This window comes from Lepidochelys kempii, chromosome 9 (genome assembly GCF_965140265.1).
Source record: "Lepidochelys kempii isolate rLepKem1 chromosome 9, rLepKem1.hap2, whole genome shotgun sequence".
Taxonomy (NCBI): domain Eukaryota; kingdom Metazoa; phylum Chordata; order Testudines; family Cheloniidae; genus Lepidochelys; species Lepidochelys kempii.
The window spans coordinates 55,503,143-55,523,479 of NC_133264.1; the positions used below are offsets into that span (position 1 = coordinate 55,503,143).

At 45.0% G+C, this 20,337-nt stretch overlaps 2 protein-coding genes across 5 annotated transcripts in view; both read right to left on the reverse strand.

Annotated features, from left to right (window-relative positions):
• The window catches only part of ANO7 (anoctamin 7), a 34,292-nt gene extending 31,830 nt beyond the window's left edge, over positions 1-2,462 (reverse strand). For both annotated transcript variants that reach the window (XM_073360455.1, XM_073360454.1), the window contains exons 1-3: positions 2,349-2,462; positions 1,642-1,717; positions 854-1,026 (exon numbers count right to left, since the gene is read on the reverse strand). In XM_073360455.1, the coding sequence (XP_073216556.1) occupies positions 854-1,026; positions 1,642-1,717; positions 2,349-2,462 (363 nt within the window). The remainder of the gene's footprint in view (positions 1-853; positions 1,027-1,641; positions 1,718-2,348) is intronic.
• PPP1R7 (protein phosphatase 1 regulatory subunit 7) overlaps positions 2,409-20,337 on the reverse strand; it is a 41,583-nt gene continuing 23,654 nt past the window's right edge. For 2 of the 3 annotated variants that reach the window (XM_073360468.1, XM_073360470.1), the window contains 3 exons: positions 19,905-20,009; positions 18,432-18,518; positions 14,952-15,351 (listed from right to left, as the gene is read on the reverse strand). In XM_073360468.1, the coding sequence (XP_073216569.1) occupies positions 15,175-15,351; positions 18,432-18,518; positions 19,905-20,009 (369 nt within the window). In that variant the 3' untranslated portion in view covers positions 14,952-15,174. Of the gene's footprint in view, positions 2,493-14,951; positions 15,352-18,431; positions 18,519-19,904; positions 20,010-20,337 lie in introns of those variants that run through there. The other variant, XM_073360469.1, reaches the window with a different exon arrangement.

Consider the following 20,337-nt stretch of genomic DNA (forward strand, 5'->3'; position numbering starts at 1 on the left):
CCCTGGCCCACTGACTGGGGAGGGGGCCATTTTGGAACTGGGTAAAGTTCTGGCCCCAGGCTCCATCCACTCTGTGGTACTCTGGCAGTGAAAAGGGGTGGGAGATCTGCCTCAAGAGGCACCACCTGTTATCCCTAATGACAGATAAATGGTGTGGCAGGTGCGGGCAGGCTAGGCTATGCTGGGGGCTCTATGGGCCCCTGACCAGGTTCAGGATAAGGAAGTGGGAAGGTGGTTTACAGACATTAGTCATTTGTGTCACTTAATGCTCTGCTGGAAGGTGTGCAGATACCATGGTGATGGTATCTAACATGACACAATAGAAAGGTACCTTTGCCCTCCTCCTGTGCCAATCACAGCTCAGCTGGCCCAGGGGACCATGCCTATAACATGGACCCTTAGCTCTAACATGCTGCATCATACACAGGGCCCTGTTTCTACGTGAACTAGGTTTCCTCTGCAGGGTAAGTGATGCAGAGTAGACTGACCATGTGTCCTGGCTCCAGTGGGGGAAGAAGGCTCAATTTATCACCACATGCTGGCAGGCTGCCTGTGTTGCTGACAGATGGCTGCATTTCCAGCCTCCTCCTCAGACTGCCCAGCTAGCTGGCCCTTTGCTTTCCTTTCCCCTCTGAGAGAAGCCAGGACCAAGCCAAGGTGGACAATGAGTTCCCCTTTCTGGAGGGGGTGACCCCGACGCATCCAGATGTAGATTACTGGGCTGAGGGGGAAAGACCAGGACTCAGTGAACAAAGCAACTCTTCCCCCCAGGACAGAGGGCCCTGCAGAGCTAGGCTAGTGCGCTGGTACACAGGGACGACGCCTGCCTGGGCACCAGAAAGGACCCAGCTACCTTTTCTATACAGATTCCAGCAGCCTGGAGCTTGTTCAGAAACTTCTTCCGCCAAGTCCTGCGGACATCGACAGCTCTTCCCCACCGGGGTACCTTGCTCTCAGCACTGGTTCCTTCACTCTGTCCCTCCTGCTCCTGAGTCTTAGGGTCTGCTTCCCATACCAGGACGAAGTCTGGGACAAGAAGAGACAGCTTGTGTCCACATCACAGAAAATGGACACTGCAAGGCACATGGGGGCAAAGCTCTTCAAAACCACCCAGCTCATGCACATCTATTGCTTCATCTGCTTCTCCATCCACTCCTGCCCAGTGCCCAGCTGATTCTTGTCACAGGGCTAAATCTTGGTGGAGTAAGACGAGCAGCCTGCAGAAACGGGCATGTGCAGAGAGGAGCAGGCTGGGGATTATAAACCTAAGAGCCCTGCCGTTTATGGAATGAGTCTACCACATGTGGCTACAGGAAGAGGTACTTTCTTACTGCAGCCACAAGGACCAGGGGTCCTGAGACAAACCAGGACAGTCAGTCAAGCTAGACAGGGGCCTAGTGGACTCCAGATATGCCTAACAGAACTACTTCAACCAGCAGAACCCATTCAGTTCTGCCCTGTCCGTGGGGACTGGCGGGCACATCCCAACCCAAGGGTGTGCGCGGTGTTGAGAGCAGGGCTAAGGACTTCACCCCTTATTTACAGGTTTCCTTCTATAAAATAAGTAAATAAATAGAAAGGCCACCAACCTCAAAACCACCTCCCCCAACATCACCATTTCTCCCTGCACTGTGCCCTCACCTATCCTGGTGCGTCCATCACTGAAGACATTTGCAGTGCTCTGAGGAACATGGGTCACTTGACTTGGTTTGCTCAGCTAGAAAAAAAGCATTAACTCATAAGAGGCTTGGGCTTGCATCCGCATCAGCCCTGCAGAATGCTGACAGGAACTAGCAAAAGGAAGGGAAGGTGCTGCTGGCGTCATGCAGTCCCCACCAGGATTCCAGGAGCAAGTGTGACCCCACCGGGGTGCTAGCTAGGACTTATCTAAACTTTCATCTGTAAAGAAGGCAATGGGCTACAGGGCTGCCCTCTTACAGTGGGCATATGCCACTACCACGGTAATACGAAATAAGTCATGTGCATACAGTGGGAACTGCTGTTTGCAAACCAGTCTCAGTGCATTTAGTGACTGCCAGGAGACAGGGCCCACAAACAATGGCCAGCCAGCCTCACCCAGTTTGGAAGTGGGTGGCTCTCTATGCAAGCTTGTCCATTGCTTGGAGCAGCTGATCTCCCTGAGCACCCTCTCCTTCATCTTTCCTTTGGATGCAGGCACCCCTGGTGTTGCTCCACACCCCCCGCCCCCTTCAACAGGAACAGGAGCTGTGCTCCCCAGATAGCTCCCTAGTCATCCCCCATGTGGCAGGAGGTGATGGGCGCAGACTGACCCGCCCTTCCCCCTCACTGCTCTAAATATCCACCCACAGTAGATTTTATATGCCTACCTCTGAGATTTCAATAGGATCCTGGCTCAGACTCCCGTAATAAGGCCCTTTGGCATTTTGGTCTTCACCCATCAGGTTGGCATGATCATCTGCTTTGATCTTTTTTCGCTGCATCTTGATCCTTCATGCCACCAGCACCTTCTGCTGTTTAGGAACAAATCAGCAAGATGTGAGTGCAGCATGGACGGGCCAAAGCTCCCTCTCATAGGAGGCAGCAGACCAGGCCTTACAATGTTTGGGGTCCCAACATGCCGGGAGAGATCAAGACACGGGCTGCCTCACTTTCTGGTCCTGATGGTAGAGGTACAGGAGTGCTCTAGTGGTGAGCTGCTTCTTTCCTCTCCTGTTCTGCTGTGGTACATTATAAATGTCTTTTGTTACCTTGCTTGACAGTTATTCACTATGTATAAGACTTACCTGATGCATTTTGTTTTAAATAAATGTAGGAGTTTTATTAAAAGATATCAAGGGACATCTATGAGAGCAGGATTGCTAGCAGCGAGAATTTAGGTTGAGACCCTGGACAAACGAATTATTACCTTTTGTATCAGAGTGGTTTAAGTGAACACATTCATGCATTACAAGGATATGTGAGCTTTCTTCAATTGTTTATCAAGAAGCCATTCAGGAGAGGCTGGGAAAGGTTTTAGGAAGAAGCTCTGCAGTGAAGCAAAAAGAGAGATGAAGTAGCTTTAGGGACAATTTAGGGACTAGATGACCTTCTGGGGTCCCTTCCAACCCTGATATTCTATGATTCTATGAATTAAGTGCCTCGTTCCATGTCTGGGTGAGGTGGGGTGGGACATTCTGTAACACTTTCCATGGCATGTGACAATAGTAGTCATATTATAGTTTGGCTCAGAGGTCATCTTCAGAGATATTTAACAAGTTAGGGGACCTCTATTTGATCTTAAGTTTAAAGATTTCTTTTGTAAAGTGTTAAATCATTTATTATAAAATATATTTGTTATTAGTGCTTTTAAAGAATCTGATATAGAATTTACGTTTTAGTAGATATAACTTTGTTATTTAAGAAAATGAGATTAGCATCCCAACACTAAATATTATCCCTATTTTACACAAGGGAAACTGAGGCACAGAGCAATGGCGTGACTTGATCAAGAATACACAGTAAGTTTGTGGCAGAACTGGAAATAGAACCAAGGTCTTCCGACACCAAGTTCAGTACCTAAGCCACAACACGCAGAGTGCTGCTTTGGGACCCCACATCACAGGATGATACATAGCTACCTTTCTTGATCAACTTCACAAAAAAAAGAAACTTGCCCAGAGAGAATACAAAGGGGCTTGTTTTTCATTGCACATTAAATGAACTGTGCAGTAAGTGCAAAGAGTCCCAAACTCAGAAGGTAATTAGAGGTGGGAGATCTGGGAATCTCTTGTATGAAGTGCGCATTTCAGGCTGGGCATGACACAGACAGGACATAAGCAGCCTCAGCTGTGTCTCAGGAGCATCACTTTAGCCCCAGGGCTCTGAATCCCATTGTAACCACTGGTGCCTTCTATAGTAGGTTATTAGGTGTTACAAATGATTGGCTCAAATGCCTTGAGTTTGCAATGCCTAATGCCCCCACACATGCCTTTTATGAGCTCTCTCAGGTGTTCTACAAGCAATGGATCTGCCATTTGGGTCTAATGCCTGTGGAGAGGTCTCTAGCTGAGGGCCAGCTGAACTGCTGCAATCTTCAACCATTTCCATCCAAATGTGTGATACACTCCCCCCTACCCGCAACCGCTTCCCCAAGCATCACAGCTGTGGCACTTCAGATGCTGCTCATAACCCCAACCCACAATGCAGTGCTTCACATATGGAAGTTAGCCAAACCTTCCTCCACATGCAGCACTGCCAGGCACCGTAGGGTATTTGCGCCAGGAGTCCCAGAATGCAGATTGGGTCTAAATGCACCAAAAGGTTCTGTGAAAACCAGCCTGGGCAAGATAAAATGTAGTGAAGAAAAAATGATGCAACAATCCACATCATGCAAGTAATGCTGCTGCTGCAACAGTTTTCTTGCTTGCTGTCTAGAGGAAGAAACATGCTAAATATGTCCGAAGAATCCCTCTACCCTGAGAGGCTCCTTGAAAGCAAGTCGGTCACAGACAGACACCTCCCCTATTCATATAGTAGGGGACTATTTTTGTTTAATGTGAAAAACTTTACCTTCCTGTTGTGGCCCATTATGGGTCTGGGTTCCAGGCAGCCTCTGATGAGCATCTCAGCCAAGATAGTGATTAATGATTTAGGGATGTCCAGTTTGAGATCTGGTTTGCAGGTGGGTGCCCAGCCCTTTCTGGAAATCAAGCCCCTCTAATGCATCTCATATTGAGCGCCCCCAAATTGCTAGTCACTTTTCTGAAAACCTTGGTCTTGTCCATGCTGGGAAAAAGCCCCATGTCAGAAGGCTTACTAACAAACCCCATGTTAAATATGACTTGGCACAGAGGCAGTCATATTTAAAAACATGTTAACTGACTGTAGTTAGCTCAATCATGTAGACATGGTCAAATATATGAAAGAGAAGCAGAAGGCAATCAAAAGCTATTGGATTTTACCTCAACCAGGTGCTCCAACCTAGAGGTTCCTTATGGTTTACATTGCCATTTTAATGTTTTTTTTTCACCCCAAATCATAGTGAGCCAAGAATGAGCAACTAGGAGATTAGAAAGCAATAAAAAAAGTTTCTTAGGCTCATATACAATGGACCAATATAATGTACCAGTCTGAGCTTATGTGAGAAACACTAAACTAAAATAGCCACAGTAAGCTAATGGCTCTCTGCCTTTACCTGAGCAGGAATTGGGGTGCAGGTAAACAGCAGGATAGCCCAGGAAATTATTTCTGCCTCCTTCCTCTGTTGGGCCCCAGATTCTCAGCTGTGCAGTAGATGGAAGCTGAGATCAGACACACACTGGTAACTCTCCAGCAGAAAAGCTTCCTTTTAATGAAAAGAACCTGGTGGAAGGCTCTTGGGAAGAGTGATTGGAGTCCGCAAATAAAGACAAGTTCCAATCACAACCAGAAGCTGGACAAAAAACAAACAAAACCCGAGAAGTGCTGATTTAAGGCTTAGCTTGGCAAAGCCTCCTCAGGAAAATGCATCCCTTGTTCCATTCCAGTGCCCAAATCCCCTAGGCACCTTTGAACATGATAGCCTAAGTCTTCAAACCATGGGCCAAATTCAGCCCTGGCTTACACCCCTCGCAGCTCTCAGAAGGCAAATGAAACTGTCAGTGCAGAATATGGACCCAATATGAGTACTGCTATATTTTAATCAGCATTGAAGGTTTTTGGATTGGGGAAGAGAGGAAGTCAGCAAGGGTGTAAAATCCTATGAGTAAAGGAGATGGACCTCTGGTAAAATATATGAAGATTTTCAGGAAATATTTTCCCCTGGCAATTTGCAACTGCCTACAGTTTAGGGGCAAAATGTTCCCTTGAAAGTTCCTACTTGCAGTCAGCTCTACATTCAGCCGCTCCTCAACCATGCTGGCTGTGTGTGAAGCCAAGGTGTACGTATGTCTTTTATGAGTTGATTAAATTAGTAGTAATGGAATGACACATTCCCAGTATAGTTCACTATGCTATAGTTATTTCAGAGCAGTCTCACAGTAACCCCTGCCCAAGCAGTAAAACTAACAGTTAATCCGCACAACTGTGAGGTATTAACCCCATGTTAAGCTCCCCAGCTCTAAGAAAGAGTTGCAGGGATTGGCCACACAGCAAACCAGTAACAGAGCCAAATCAGCACTCCCAAGTTCCTAGTGCCCAGTACCATGCACATTCTTTTAGCCTCTCTGTTGCAGCATACACTGATCCCTCCAAGAAGCAGGATTCCTGCCCCAGCCTTAGAGAGAGAGGCAGTCAGCAAGAACAGGAACAGCCTCTGTGCTTTCATGAAGTCCTGTCCTTCTACTGTACCTGATACTGGGGGTTACTGCAGCTGGACAGCCCTCCTAGACAGTGTGCAGACTCCAGCCGTTAGCTCCATGCTGACTGTTTGCACTGAAGTAATCCTGCTGCATTCCAAGTGCAAGCAAGACCATAAAGGGTCCTTCTAGGTTATTGTCCAAAGCTCCGCTCTCCCTCCGCCTCCCCTGGAATTTCTAGAGACAGGGAAGTGGTCTCACTTCATCTCCACTTGGTTGCTTTTAAACATCGGTTTATGGCAGCTTTCTGTCTTGGGAAACACCAGCCAGTGAGTGTGCGTGCGTGCGTAAGACCAAGAAATGGAGATAAAGCAGTGGAGGCAGCAGGTTTATAATCACTTTCCTGCTTATTGCCTCTAGCAGGACCTGCCTTTGTTTGCGATGGGGGTGTGGATTTGCATGTCCCTGCACAAATTAGCATAGCCATATTTTAATAAAGCTTTGATGAGAAAAATTTAAAGAGCCAATACCAGAAGGAAATGCGGAACAACCCTAGTATTTCTGCCCTCAAGCTGATCTGGCTGTGTGTGTCTTGGCCAGGTTAAAGATTTCAAGTCACTGGAAGTGTTGTGCTTCTCTAGCCTGCATGAGTGTCAAGAGCATCACTGTGCAGCACCACCGTGAGCCTCAGCTTCTTGGGTGCTACCGCAATACATGTAATAATAAAAATAGTGGGAAAGGGCTATATTAGGAAGACACAATTTATTCATTATTATTAATTCTATTTTATGAGAGGATGGGACAAAAAAGGCTGATATCATCCCAAATCAACTTCTCCTCAGGTCTTTACTGAAATGTGACAACTACGATAAAAGCAGCCAGCATGGAAGCACTGAGAAAGATCATAGTTTGCAGGTGTGGGAGTTACTAGACAGCTGAGATTCCCAGTTGCCAAAGAATAGAGCATATGAGGCAAACCCTGTGAAATGCAAGAATCCAGGAGCAGCCCAGCTGAGTGATAGATTCCCCCATTCACACTGAGACAACTTCCACTGGCAAGAACAGAGATCAGCACCCCAAGAAGGGAGTTAGACATGAAGGGTTTAGGCCAGTTCTACGGTGTACTATCAGCACCTCAATACACCCATGTGAGGCAGGGCAGTGTTCTTATCCTCATTTTACAGATAGGGACTGAGTCACAGAGAGACTAAGTGGCTTGTCCAGACTCAAAACAGTAAATCTGACAGAGCTGGGATTAAATGCAGCTCGAGTCCCAGTCCAGTGTCTTAACCACAAGCCCAGCCTTCCACCCTTCTCAGTGCAATCAGAACCTTACCTCCTCCTGCTGTCCTACTGGCAAGTTCTGATGTTGTCATCTGTGATATCATAATGCGGGGGAAGATGAAACACATCATTAGGGGAACTAATTGACACTGAAATCATCAAAGCACAATTTGAACTAGTCTCTCACAAATCAGAGTGGGGAAGCTTTTGCAAGTCCAAGCCTCCTCTTGGTAAAATCAACTGGTGTCACCTCAATCACCTTTAACTGAAGCAGTATTATGTCCATAGATCCAGATTGCCTTCTTCTGCAGAAAAGGAACACAGGAGGGTCCAGGAAAACTTGAGGAACTTGATTTTGGAGCATTTTCACCAGATCACTTTACTAGGGAAGGAGGATTTGCGTCTCACTAGGAAACGAGCAGGGGATGCAGTCTCCAGAACGTACAGTTCCCCTGAGATCTGCGTGGACCTTGGGGGGGGGCTAGGGGAGGTTAAAGCCATCCGTGCAAGGCCCCTGTGACAAGTTCTGGCTGTCCCTTATTGACTCCCTGGCAGCACGGCACAGACAGAATTACATCCTCAGGGATTCCTAAGTCTGCTGTTGCCTTGGTGCACCTCACCACCACCCCAGAATGAATTCCCACTGCATTAAGGGGCTCTACTTAAAAGTTAAAATGGCCTTTGAAATGAACACAGCAAGTCTAGATACAGTGTATGACAGGGGAATAGTCTTCAGGCAATCAGAGAATCATCATATCCATTTATGGCTATGCCAACAGATCTCACGACTTGTCAAGGATATCACCTTGTCTATTTTCAGATTGTGAAATACCACAAGCTTCAGCACTTTATTCATAACTATGCAGTACCACAGGTGTGTATAGTGACTTACAGAGGAGTGAAAAAGCCAGGTCCTCACCTTCACTGGACACAGCCCAAAGAGCAGGGGAACAGGTGGCTTATGGGAAGGGATGAGGATGGTAAAATTAAGATATGCTTTTTGGAGTCTACATGGCTTGTTAGAGCCTCTTATAATTTGTAATATAAGCTAGTATAATTTGAGATAGGAGTGGAAGGTTAGTTTCAGAAGGCTACATGGAAGGAGTGAGTTTTGAAGAGGGGAATTATCTCCATTTGTTGATATTCTCAGATGGATGGTACTGGAGGAGTGAGACATATGCTTGCAGTGAGTTCTTAACAAAGATGGAGACAATGCATGTTGATTGATGGGGAGCAGTGTGGAATGACATAATGGGGCATCTAGCTGCTGGGAATAGGAGTTGAACATCTTCATTCTGTTCACATGTGAAAATGAACCTAGTACTCTCACCCTTGTCCTCATGTAGGCATATCATAAAGCTGCCCTGCAGTTTCCGGCCTGACTTAGGACTGGACAATGGTGGGCGAACCTCAAGTCCTGTCCTCTCCTGCAACAGACCACAGCAGTGTCTGTGAACAGTTTGCATAGCATTGCAATGCTACAAGCCCCTCATCAATTAAAAATCCCAAATCTCCAAGAGGAGTTTAAAGCTTATCTTGAAGCGATGTTATGGCTCAAGAATGCTAAGCACTAAATCTCTTTCCGCTCAAAGCAGATAGGGCATAAACAGGAGCGTCCTCATGTTGCTCCACGAATGTACTTCACCATTCATCCTGGAAAGGTGCGCTCAGTCTCCACAGCCATTCACAGCTGGCCACTGAGACCATTAGAAGGTGCCAATGAATACCACTTACAATCATGAAATTGGACGGCTATGCAGGTCTGCTAAAGGGACAGAGAACCATGCATCTCATTTCATGGGTTCAAATCCTCTTCAAGTTAGTATTAGCCAGTTATTACTGTAAATGTTAAACAAATACAATGTTACGTTTTCATACACGCAACTTCATACTTTCTCTCACTTTTTCCAAACAAGCACTTTCCTGTGGCTCCTCATACATGGGAAGAGCTTCCCATAAATCTCTGCAAAGTTACCTCATTATCCCCCTTTCATATCTCACCTTAAAACTCTCCTCTGCCGTGATGCCTACCAAAATAAAATAAAATAAAATAAAATAAAAAAAAATGAACGGTGTGCTGTGACCAGCATTGTCTCACTGTCCACTTGTGCTCCCTCAACTATCTGTCTCCACCTGTTGCTTCTTGGCTTAGATCACAAGCTGTACAAGGCACGCACTTTTTTGTTCTGTGTTTGTACAGCCCAGTGGGGCTACTGCAATACAAATAATAGTTGTTCAGTTGCTTTTGGGATGGGAGCTACTGATCTCAGCCCATATCGCAATGGGTTCTGTTAAAGAGAGCCACCACCACAATCAGCATACTTGTTTGCAGCCTCAGCAGAGGAAAATCATAGGAGTGACTGTGCACAATGAATTATTTCCCCTTCTGGGCTTAGAACAACTGGGGCTTTGATATTAAAAATACTTACCATTCTTACTGGTTTTCTTTATCAATGCTGTGTGCATGAAGCCCACAAGAGAAATGCATTACAAATACTGAAGGGATTGGTTAGATAAAAGCATTGTTAAAGATACATCCACACAGTCAGAATTCAGTCACAAGTATATTGCAGAACAGGTCATTCCCATGTATAATGCATTTCTCACAGCCTGTGCCTTGCACCGATTAGCACAAATTATATTTCCACACTGACCTGCCTCAGGCTGTGTCTACTTCACTGAATTTTACTGGAGAGAGAAGTTATATAAATATTTTTTACATGTATTGCACAATACATTAATATATGGTAACTAACAGGTTTCACAGTAAGACTTGAAGAAGTTAAATTTACTAAATCAATGTCCAATGCAATAGGGTAAACATAGGTGTATGTGAATGACAAAGCCACGTCTCTGTATTTAATAGGAACCAGGATGTGATTCATGATGCTTTCTGAGTGCAAATATTGACAGATGCAGAATGTCACCAAATTCTTACCTTGCTGATCAAGAAACTGAAAGCAGCTTGGAGCAAGTAGTACAGAGCTCACTGTCTGACTCACATATTCAGTTAACTCTTCACTCACCTGGGGTATGACTGTACTTCTGCTTTGGATTTTTAACTCACGGGCCCTGTTTAAAAATAAACCCCACCAAAACCAGAAAATCCAGTTTCTGGTTAAGTGAAAACCAGTTTGGGTCAAATTGTGCCCCCCAGGGACACTCATGCAGCCCTATTGGCTTCAGTGACCATTTAAAAGCTTGTGCATAAGATCAGTGGGGTTGCAGAGTTGAAAATGAGGCGCAAGTCGGCTCTGGTTTGGTAAGTTCTCGCTACTGGTGACAACTACCCAAGAGACTGAAAACATCAAACACTCCTCTGGATGAGTAAAGGAACCTGTGATGAAATACCTGGTTGTTTGCAAGATGCTCAGATACCATGATGGTGAGAGATGTACAAGTGTCTAGATAGCAAAAAAAGACAGTAATAAATAATACCTGGCTCTTCTATAACTCTTTCCTTCCATAGCTCTCCAGTGGTTTACAAAGGTCAGATCATTATCCAGCTGGAGAAGCTGAACAGAGAGGCAAAAGCAACGAGGAGTCTGGTGGCACCTTAAAGACTTAACAGATTTATTTGGGCATAAGCTTTCGTGGGTAAAAATCCCACTTCTTCAGATGCATTGAGTGAAAATTAGATACAGGCATAAATATATACTAGCACAGGAAGAGGAGGGAGAACCTTACAAGCGGAGAACCAGTGTTGACAAGGCCAGAGAGAGGCAAGAGGCTTGCCTGAAGTCACCCAATAGGCCAGTGCAGAGGCACTATTATTTTTTTAGAGGATACAAATAGATTGCAACAATGCAGTCAGAACCAAGGCCATTGTGTGGGGTACTGCACAAACACAGTAAGAGAGAGTCCCTGCCCCAACAAACTCATTTATCTAGATTAGTGGTTCTCAACATTTTCCATCCTGGGACCTCCCCCACCTACTTGGGACCTAGCCAGAACCCCCTCCTATTCAGCAGTGGGAAGGGTGTGGTGGTCATAACCTCTACCCTGTTTGTGACCCCTAGATTGAGAAACCCCATTCTAGTTAGATTTCACATTTTAAGAGTAAGAGGAACTAACAGAGTGTGTGTTACAATTAACATACTTCATTATTTTCACCATGGTAACCCTCATCCTTCTAGCTCCCCATCCTTTGTTTACTGGCAATCCCTGTTGTGTCATGTTGATTCAACTGTAAATCTCTTGGGGCAAGAACCGGTCTCATCTACAGACCACCACCAGCACTCCTGCCACTTCATGTCCATCATCATTACGGGCAAGCCATATGGCAGGATTCCTTTGTGTATGGTGTCAACAAAAGGGAGCTCCTGTGCACAGTCTATGACAAGCTTGCTCAACTTTGCTAATGAAAAGATTGTGTGGCAGCTAATAGAAGGTTCACTGAGGGTCAGCGCAGAACAGCACTGTGTTCCCTGAAATCCTGGTGAGTGATGGCTGCTCTGTATTTGGGCCCCATAATTTTTAAACTAGCAGGATTTACCATCCAGTTTCCGACAAACAAACAATTGTGTGTTTCCTGGGTTCTAAAGTAATCAGAAAGGAGACACTTTTAAAGGAACAATGTCACCTACTTTTCAGGTCCACATGGACAAACCATAAATATTACTCATGTGATGACTCTAAGCAACAGCATTGAGCAACAGCTCAAACAATAGTTTGCAGAGAAAGGACAGAGGCAGACTATAGGAATAAAGCTCTCAGAGGTGGTACGCTCTGGTGGAAAAAGGTTTTGACAATACCTGCTTATTTGAAGTATCTTTAGGCACAAGGGAGAAGAGACCTCTCTGGCAGGAATGGTTCAGCAATATCCAAAGAGTGGGGTGAACTCTACCAGAGGTAGAGAAATTCCCTATCCTGCCTTTACAGTTCAATACTGGGTATGATTCACTTATGGAGAGCACCTTCTTACTCTAGACTCTTCTTTGAAGTTTCCTTCTGCTGAGTATTGTGTCCAATTCTGGGTGCCACACTTTGGGAAAGAAGTGGACAAACCGGAGTGTGTCCAGAGAGCAGCACAAACAATAAAAGGTTTACTAAATCTGGCCTATCAGAAAAAGTTTTTTAAAATAGGCATGTTTAGTTTTGAGAAAAGAAGATTGGAGGGGCAGGAGTGCTGATAGGAGGAACTGGCTTTGGGGGGAAGGATAGCTCAGTGGTTTGAGCATTGGCCTGCTAAACCCAGGGTTGAGAGTTCAATCCTTGAGGGGGCCATTTAGGGATCTGGGGCAAAAATTGGGGATTGGTCCTGCTTTGAGCAGGGGGTTGGACTAGATGACCTCCTGAGGTCCCTTCCAACCCTGATATTCTATGATATCCTCAAATGTGTAAAGGGTGGTTATAAAGAGGACAGGGATCAATTGTTCTCCATGTCCACTGAAGGCAGGACAAGTAGTAACGGGCTTAATCTGCAGCAATGGAGATTTAGGTTATATATGACGAAAACCTTTCCAACTCTAAGGGTAGTTAAGCTCTGGAACAGGCTTCCAACGGAGGTTGTGGAATCCCCATCACTGGAGGTTTTTAAGAACAGATTTGACAAACACCTGTCAGGGATGGTCTAGGTATATGTGGTCCTGCCTCAGCACACGGGGCTGGACTTGACGACTTCTAAGTCCTTTTCAGCCCCTCATTTCTACGATTCTTAGATTACATCAGGCTCTGTCACCTTCAGCATTTTTGTAGCAGCCTGGCAGAAATACCCAGACTGAAGAATCGGCGTTAAGAATCCATCTGAAGTCCTGAATGTCAGAGAAGAAAGGCTATACCCACACCTTTGAGACTGACTCAGGAAGTCACCCAGGAATCAGCACCAGTTGAACTGAAATCCTTTGCTCCAGAGTTTCTCTCTTATTCATACACATTTGGATGACATTTCTGCTTTGGAAAGGAAAGTGGAAGCAGTAGGAAACTGCCAGATTTGGGAGTTATAGCTCCATGTGATTCGGAGGGTTCTGCATTAGGGTATAATGCTACATTCACCAAAATTAACAAGGACAGTGCAGTTCTGTGCCACAGAGTAGACTACCTCAAAACCAAAGGAGTGGAGGAGATATTTTTGCTTGGCTGGCATACTGGAGAACATGGCATCAGGAACTCTGCAACTTTGTTCTTGCTGGATGCTTCACAACTTTGCTTGAAGCAATGGGTCCACTGGATCCCATTATTTGATGTCACCTAGAAGACTTCCTGATGGGTAACTGTGCTGCCAAGACTTCTTCTAGGATTGGTTAACGTGTGAAGTTTAGAATATGAGGATTTACATGCTGAGTGTGCTAAGGAGAATGCAGAATCTGGAAAACATTTTCTTACTGAAAAGTGCATTATACAAACAATGGAAAAGTTTAATGGTAAAATCCCAACTGCATTAGATAGTGAGGTACCAGGCCAAACAAAAACAGAATGGTATGTACACAATACAAAACAGAATACAGTGCCCTCTGAATTCAACTCCTTGTCCTAGCTTTAGCAAATGATGGGGCTCCAATACCACAAAAGTGGATATGGTATAAAAATCAAAGTAGGGTGAATGTTGAAGATGCCTTTACTTTAAAGCAGACTACCCTTCTTTCGGATCTCTGAATGCCTCTGCCTCAGCATAGCAGGGAGTTGCCACATACACTGAAAGCTATATTTTGTTATGGCTAATTCTGAGGAATTCCTGAGGCAAATTTAAGTCACAAATGTGGGGGAAATAATGTAAGGCACAGATTTAGGCCTCCTTAGATTCAAAAGTCATAGAATCATAGAATCATAGAATATCAGGGTTGGAAGGGACCTCAGGAGGTCATCTAGTCCAACCCCCTGCTCAAAGCAGGGCCAATCCCCAATTTTTGCCCCAGATCCCTAAATGGCCCCCTCAAGGATTGAACTGACAACCCTGGGTTTAGTAGGCTAATGCTCAAACCACTGAGCTATCCCTCCCCCCAAATTCCCTAAATTCCCCCCAAAATCCCTAAGTCAAATTCATAGTCCCTCCCGCCTCTAGCTCCTTCCCCAACCAACTACTTAGAGTGGCAGCATGTAACAGTTATCACTTCCCATCACCATAGCAGTGTGTGGACTGGCAGTTCATCCATCTGCTCGCGCACACATATCCTACTTAGCTCAGGTTTTTAAGCAATATTCTAAATCGATGAATGCTTATCTTAAAAAGGATCAGAAAAGATAGAAACTCTGGACAAGGGTAGGAGTGTTAACACAGTTCAGTGCCTTTAAAGGATTATCACCCCCATCTGTCCCACTACAAAAACTGAAGCTCTATTCACGGGGGTGTTACTGACTTGAAGACTTTTCACTCCTGTTTACCAACATGGTTACTTAATTCTGACACACGAGAGACAGCTGCTGGCTTAGACTGAACACAGAAGCTTGCTGACGAAATACCCAATACAAATAAACACTGGTACAACCAGGAAATATCATGTGTTAAGATTTATTAATAATAATAATAATCATCATCATCATAATTTTTCAAAAACAACGAGAGAGAGTGCATTATACACAAGATCTGGTACTCAGTGCTTTTTATTGGCTGTTTTCTCTGTGCCAGTGTACTGAAGACTTGGGTAGTGGTAAGTGGATAAAAAACCCAACTGGGACATTTCTCCAAGGAAGGAAGGAGAGAGGGTAGGCAGGAAGTTCAGAATCGGACAAACGTGGCATCAATCTGCCGGACAGAAGGAAGAGCCAGCATGATTTTGCGCCGGTACTGAGGATCCTTCTGCAGGGGGTTTCTCTCCAGATATACAGTTTCCAAATTCTTGGCTCCCTTCAGCTCATCCAGGTCGCTCCAACTCTCAATGAGATTATCATTCATCTGTGAAGCACACACACGAACACTCCCAGCAAAGCTTCATTAGTGAGAACATAACCCAGACAGACACCGCTCATGAGGGGTTACCAAGAACCAGGGGGCAGTTAGGCTGTGCGGTTACCAGCCTGATAGAATCTAACTAGAAAGAATGACACCGTATAAGCTTCTTCAGTGTGAAGCCTTGCTGAGCCTTCTCTGTTCCCTACTCCAAGCACAGTTATTCTTCAGCAATATCCACCACAAGACCTTGCCCCCTGGTAAAGTGTAACCAGAACTCAACTCGACAGGCTTTAACATACCTTGCCCGTTTAGAGGATCCATGGAAATGCCACCTATTGGCTCTCTCTTGTCTACAGAGCATCACAGGAATGCCTTACTCACTGCAAACCTCACTCCCTCGTGACTTGTCCCTTCAGCACATTGCTGCAGTTTTGGCCTCAAGGCTTCATAGGTTCCCCTTTAATATTGTTCCCTTAAAGCCAGCTCCTGCCTGACATGGCAAAGCTTGAGTTCTCCAGTCTAAGGGCACCAATCTTTCCTAGGCAGGACATTCTCATGTAGGGGTGGAAATGCTCTAAGCCTCGCTTCAGCAGGTTTCCTCTCGTGTCTCCACTGGGAGGCAGTCTGACTCCCACAGAAGAGGCTGCATGGTTCAAGCTATAAACATAAGACCTGCTCAGATCTCAGTGCCACCTACCATGGAGGCTTCATGCCCCCCCACTGCAGCCAAACCCCCGCAGGGTTAACTGTGGTCTCTTGACAGCTGGGCACTGCTGCCCAAAATACACCCACTGGAAAGCAGGATGGCTTCCATAGCACAGAGACTTCATGCATGTCACTGTAGACAGTATGCAGCAGTGCTTTGAACCACAGTTGGCAAGGGGGAGGGATACAAACATGCCATTCAGTGTTATCATTCCATCCCACATTTGGATCCTGGCCGAATTCCAGTGGGGGTGTCAGAGGAAGGGAGAAGCATACCATGCAGCCACAATTCCCCTATCCCAGATGTGAAAGCTTCAGCTCTCCTTTGCTCCTGCAAGCAGAGCCTGGAGGTTCAGAGGAAGTTACTGCAGCAGCAGCATCTTTACTCTCAAAATAAGAGATCAGACCTTTTTCAGCACACTGCTCCCAACTCACATCATGCAACCAAGGCAAGCAGCACTGAGGACTCCCAACTTCCCCAAAATTGCAATTGTGAAGTGGAAAAGCAGTGTTTTTCATTGAAGTGCCTACTTCCCACCACCCCAGGGAAAGACAGCTGCTCTAACAACAGGGACCATGTGTCACCAAAGGATGGTCATGGGGTTAAGACACTGGACTGGGCCTCTGGAAATAACTTCTCAGCTCTGCCACAGAGTCTCTGTGTGACCTCAGATAAGTCTATCTGTTGGTGCCTCAATCGCCCCTGCCCCATCCATAACATGGGAGTAATTTTTCCCCTATCTCAGAAGGGTGATAGAGAGGCATTCATATACTATTGTGCCAGAAGCCATATAAATACCTAGTTAGAGTAGGACAAACTATCTGCAACATTCCTGGACTTAACAAGTGATACTACATCTGTGCTAACTTTAATACCCTTATTTAGGGCACTAAATAGGGTCAGAAAGATGCATACAGCATTTAGGAACTGGAACCCTGCAATTAATAAAAAAATAATTCTTTAAGGTGGGCTTCATACCTCACTCAGTTCTCTCCATCAGGAGGGATGTAGGGGCAAATTAAAAGAGTATTAAATGGGAAAACTGGAGGCTTAGATGAGGAAGGGAGTTAGAGATCATGAGCAGACCTTTACCAATGCACTGCTGTCCAGTTCAGTAGTGGGCTCAACAAAGGTAAAGTCCTATAGAATTAGGTTGCTCCCTTTCCCTCCTGAGGAAGAAACAACAGCAGCTGGAGCAACTTTTTCTTCTGGGAGCAAAATGCTTTGTAAATGTCTCCATTTGGTTCAAAGGGAGAGTCTAGTAACTTGAAAAGAATCGCACCACATTCTGCACACGCAAGCTAGTCTGTAATGTCTCACTTTGAAGACAGTAGTAGGCCACACTTCATAGGATGCCTGAGCTCCTTGGTGTACAAAGGCAGTTCATTCTGGCATGAGTAGGCACAGATGGGAACCACAAACCTGACTAATACAGCCTCTGAAAGGTTATATTCAAGGGTTGGAAAAGCACCATCCAAGAAGCCTCTATATTGGATTCTAGCTTGATTTCATGTCCAGCTACTTCTCAGTCCTGCAGCCAAAGCCTTCATTCAAGGGCTCAGATAGTGAAAAGTTCCAAATGATGAAAATGTGAAACAGAAAAATGTGGCTTCTAGGGCTTCTATTTATTAAGCACTAGCAGAGCAAGTCCAGACATTCCCTAACTGAACATAGCAAGAAACACTGTACACTATGGGGGCTGGAGCACTGAGATTCCAGGTGGATATCTACTCCTCTGTTCAAACGTTGTTCCCTTCCTGACAGAAACTACAGAAACAAAATGTGGGGCTTAGCCATCCAGGATGCCACCAACCAGAGCCAGCTCAGTATTTTGATCTGGCTAGCAGGAGTGGAAACACCCAGAGGACAGCTGAATTTTTCCTAAGTGGTTACAAGAAACTGACCAAACTGGCTCTGCTCTAAAACTGCTTTTAAACACTTTGGCTCACCTCTGCACCAAAATGCATTATATCTACTTCTATTACACAGCCATACTGTAACTTACAGAAAAGCTAGCTGTGCAAAAATGGGGGAAGGCAGAGCTCTATACTTCAAAGCCATAACCCGAGCACAGTGGCAAGATCAGTATTCTAAGGAGATAGGCACCTGACATAATTAAGGGCCTGCTATCATTAAAAACCTGTAAAATGAATTAACTGTGATGACCCTCCCCCCATGCAGACAGGTAAGGAGAAGAGGGGCTTACAACCTTGTCACCAGAACAAAGGGGACACCTGAAAAAAAACTCAGTCCACATCTAATGAGCACTGGAGCCGGAATCTAAGAGATGTACAACTCACCATTTTAAACCCTCTTCACACCCAATCAAGAAGGATTTCTTTTAGTACGTATCTATTTCAGCAAGGCCTGCACTTACCCAGAATTCCTGCAGCTCTGTTAGATGGCTGACATTTTCAATCTTTTTGATCCTATTGGATGCAATGTCCAGCATTGTAAGTTTGTTCTGAAATAAGCAAATGAAAAAACTTTAGCTTGGATTTCCTCATTTCCTCCTCTACCCCACTCTGAGCCCGAGGGCTGAAAATTCTGAGGAGCACTAGTAAACCACTGCCAGCTGGCTATTATGGTTAGCTAGCAAAAGTACAATTGGTTAATTAGGCTCTAATTAGTATTGTCCTATACTCCTCCCCAGAATTATAAAACTTCTGAATATGAGAGAAAACACATTCAGTGCAAGGAGAACTCTCACTGTTTAACTATAGCAGAAAAGATAGTTTTTAAATCAAGACAGCTTGCCAACTTCTCAGAAGCAACTGAAAACAATTACTAGCTGGCCAGTAGTTGCTGACAAACTAATTACTCCTGAGCAGTGAGCTTTCTTTGTAATATTTTAAGATTAGTAATCAGACATTCCAAGACGACGTTTTGAAATCTACAAAAAATCTGATTAAAAGAAGGTTTCAGAGTGGTAGCTGTGTTAGTCTGTATCAGCAAAAACAACGAGGAGTCCTTGTGGCACTTTAGAGACTAACAAATTTATTTGGGCATAAGCTTTTGTGGGCTAAAACCCAGTTCATCAGATGCATGGAGTGGAACATACAGTAGGGTGGTATACATACACAGCATATGAAAAGATGGGAGTTGCCTTACCAAGTGGGGGGTCAGCGCTAACCAAAGAACTCTCTCAGGTGGCATATTTGAAGACAGGAATTCTATGCATTAGGAAGCCCAAGAGTTTTAGAATATGTAACCCTTAACGTGTGTATGCAGGAGATCAGCTAAATTACTCAGATTCCTCTGATCCCCATGGGTGCCTCACAATGCCACCTATTGGTAAAAGGGCATGAACACATCACAGGCTTCTCCATAAGGACAATCCAAAGCAGAAATACAGAAAGTTGGACTGATTTAAAAGAGCAAGATGGCATGGTTTGCCTCTTCTGACCCATGACAACTCACTTAGTCATTTCTGGTGCCCGTGTAAGAGAAACTCATGGCTACCTATTGCAGATCCAATTCATCTTTCAACTCAGCAGTTTAGCAGCAGAGATAATCAGCAGAAGTGCTGTCAGGCCTCCCTGTGCTAGTTATCAGCCAAATTGTTACATTAACTGCTTCAAGACTCCATCTAGCTGGTACAGTTTTACAGTCCACTCCAGACTGACTAGAAAACATGCCGGTTCCCAGCAGAAGAGGCGGCGGCTCATGTTTTGTTCTTTTAGGTATAACAGACAAACAATTTATACGGTTTTCCAAGAAGCTCAACTTTCTTTGGGTAACTTAAGGAAAACAGGAACTTCCCAGCAACACCAATGTAAGATGAACCCAGCCATTCTGCGAAGTACTGTGAGGCCAGCCCTTCTTAAAGAAAGCCAAATGAGACGCTCACATTGTTCTCCAGTCCCTCGATGACTTCTATGCCATTGTGGCTAAGGTACAGCTCACGCAGATTCACCAGGTTCTGCAGACCCTCGATCTTGGTCAGCCGGTTGCTCTGAAATTGTACAGGAGGGAGTGAAAGTCCAGTCCAAAGGAATGAACCCAGAGTGAACTCTTACACAAGAAAGAATTTCAAGAACATTTCTACAGAGCACAGATCATTTAGATAGAAATAAAGTGGATGGGAAGGAAGGACTTTGCCTGTTACAGAGGAAGGACAACACTGTACTTGATGGATGTGGGACATTCAATTACTTTGAAACTTTTGTAACCAACTCACAAGCAAGTTCCAGGCGAGCCAGAGTTCCTTCAAACCTGGCAGGATCTCTGATTCTCCCCCTACTTATGACAGCTGCAACCCTGAAGGCCTTTTCTTTTTAGTT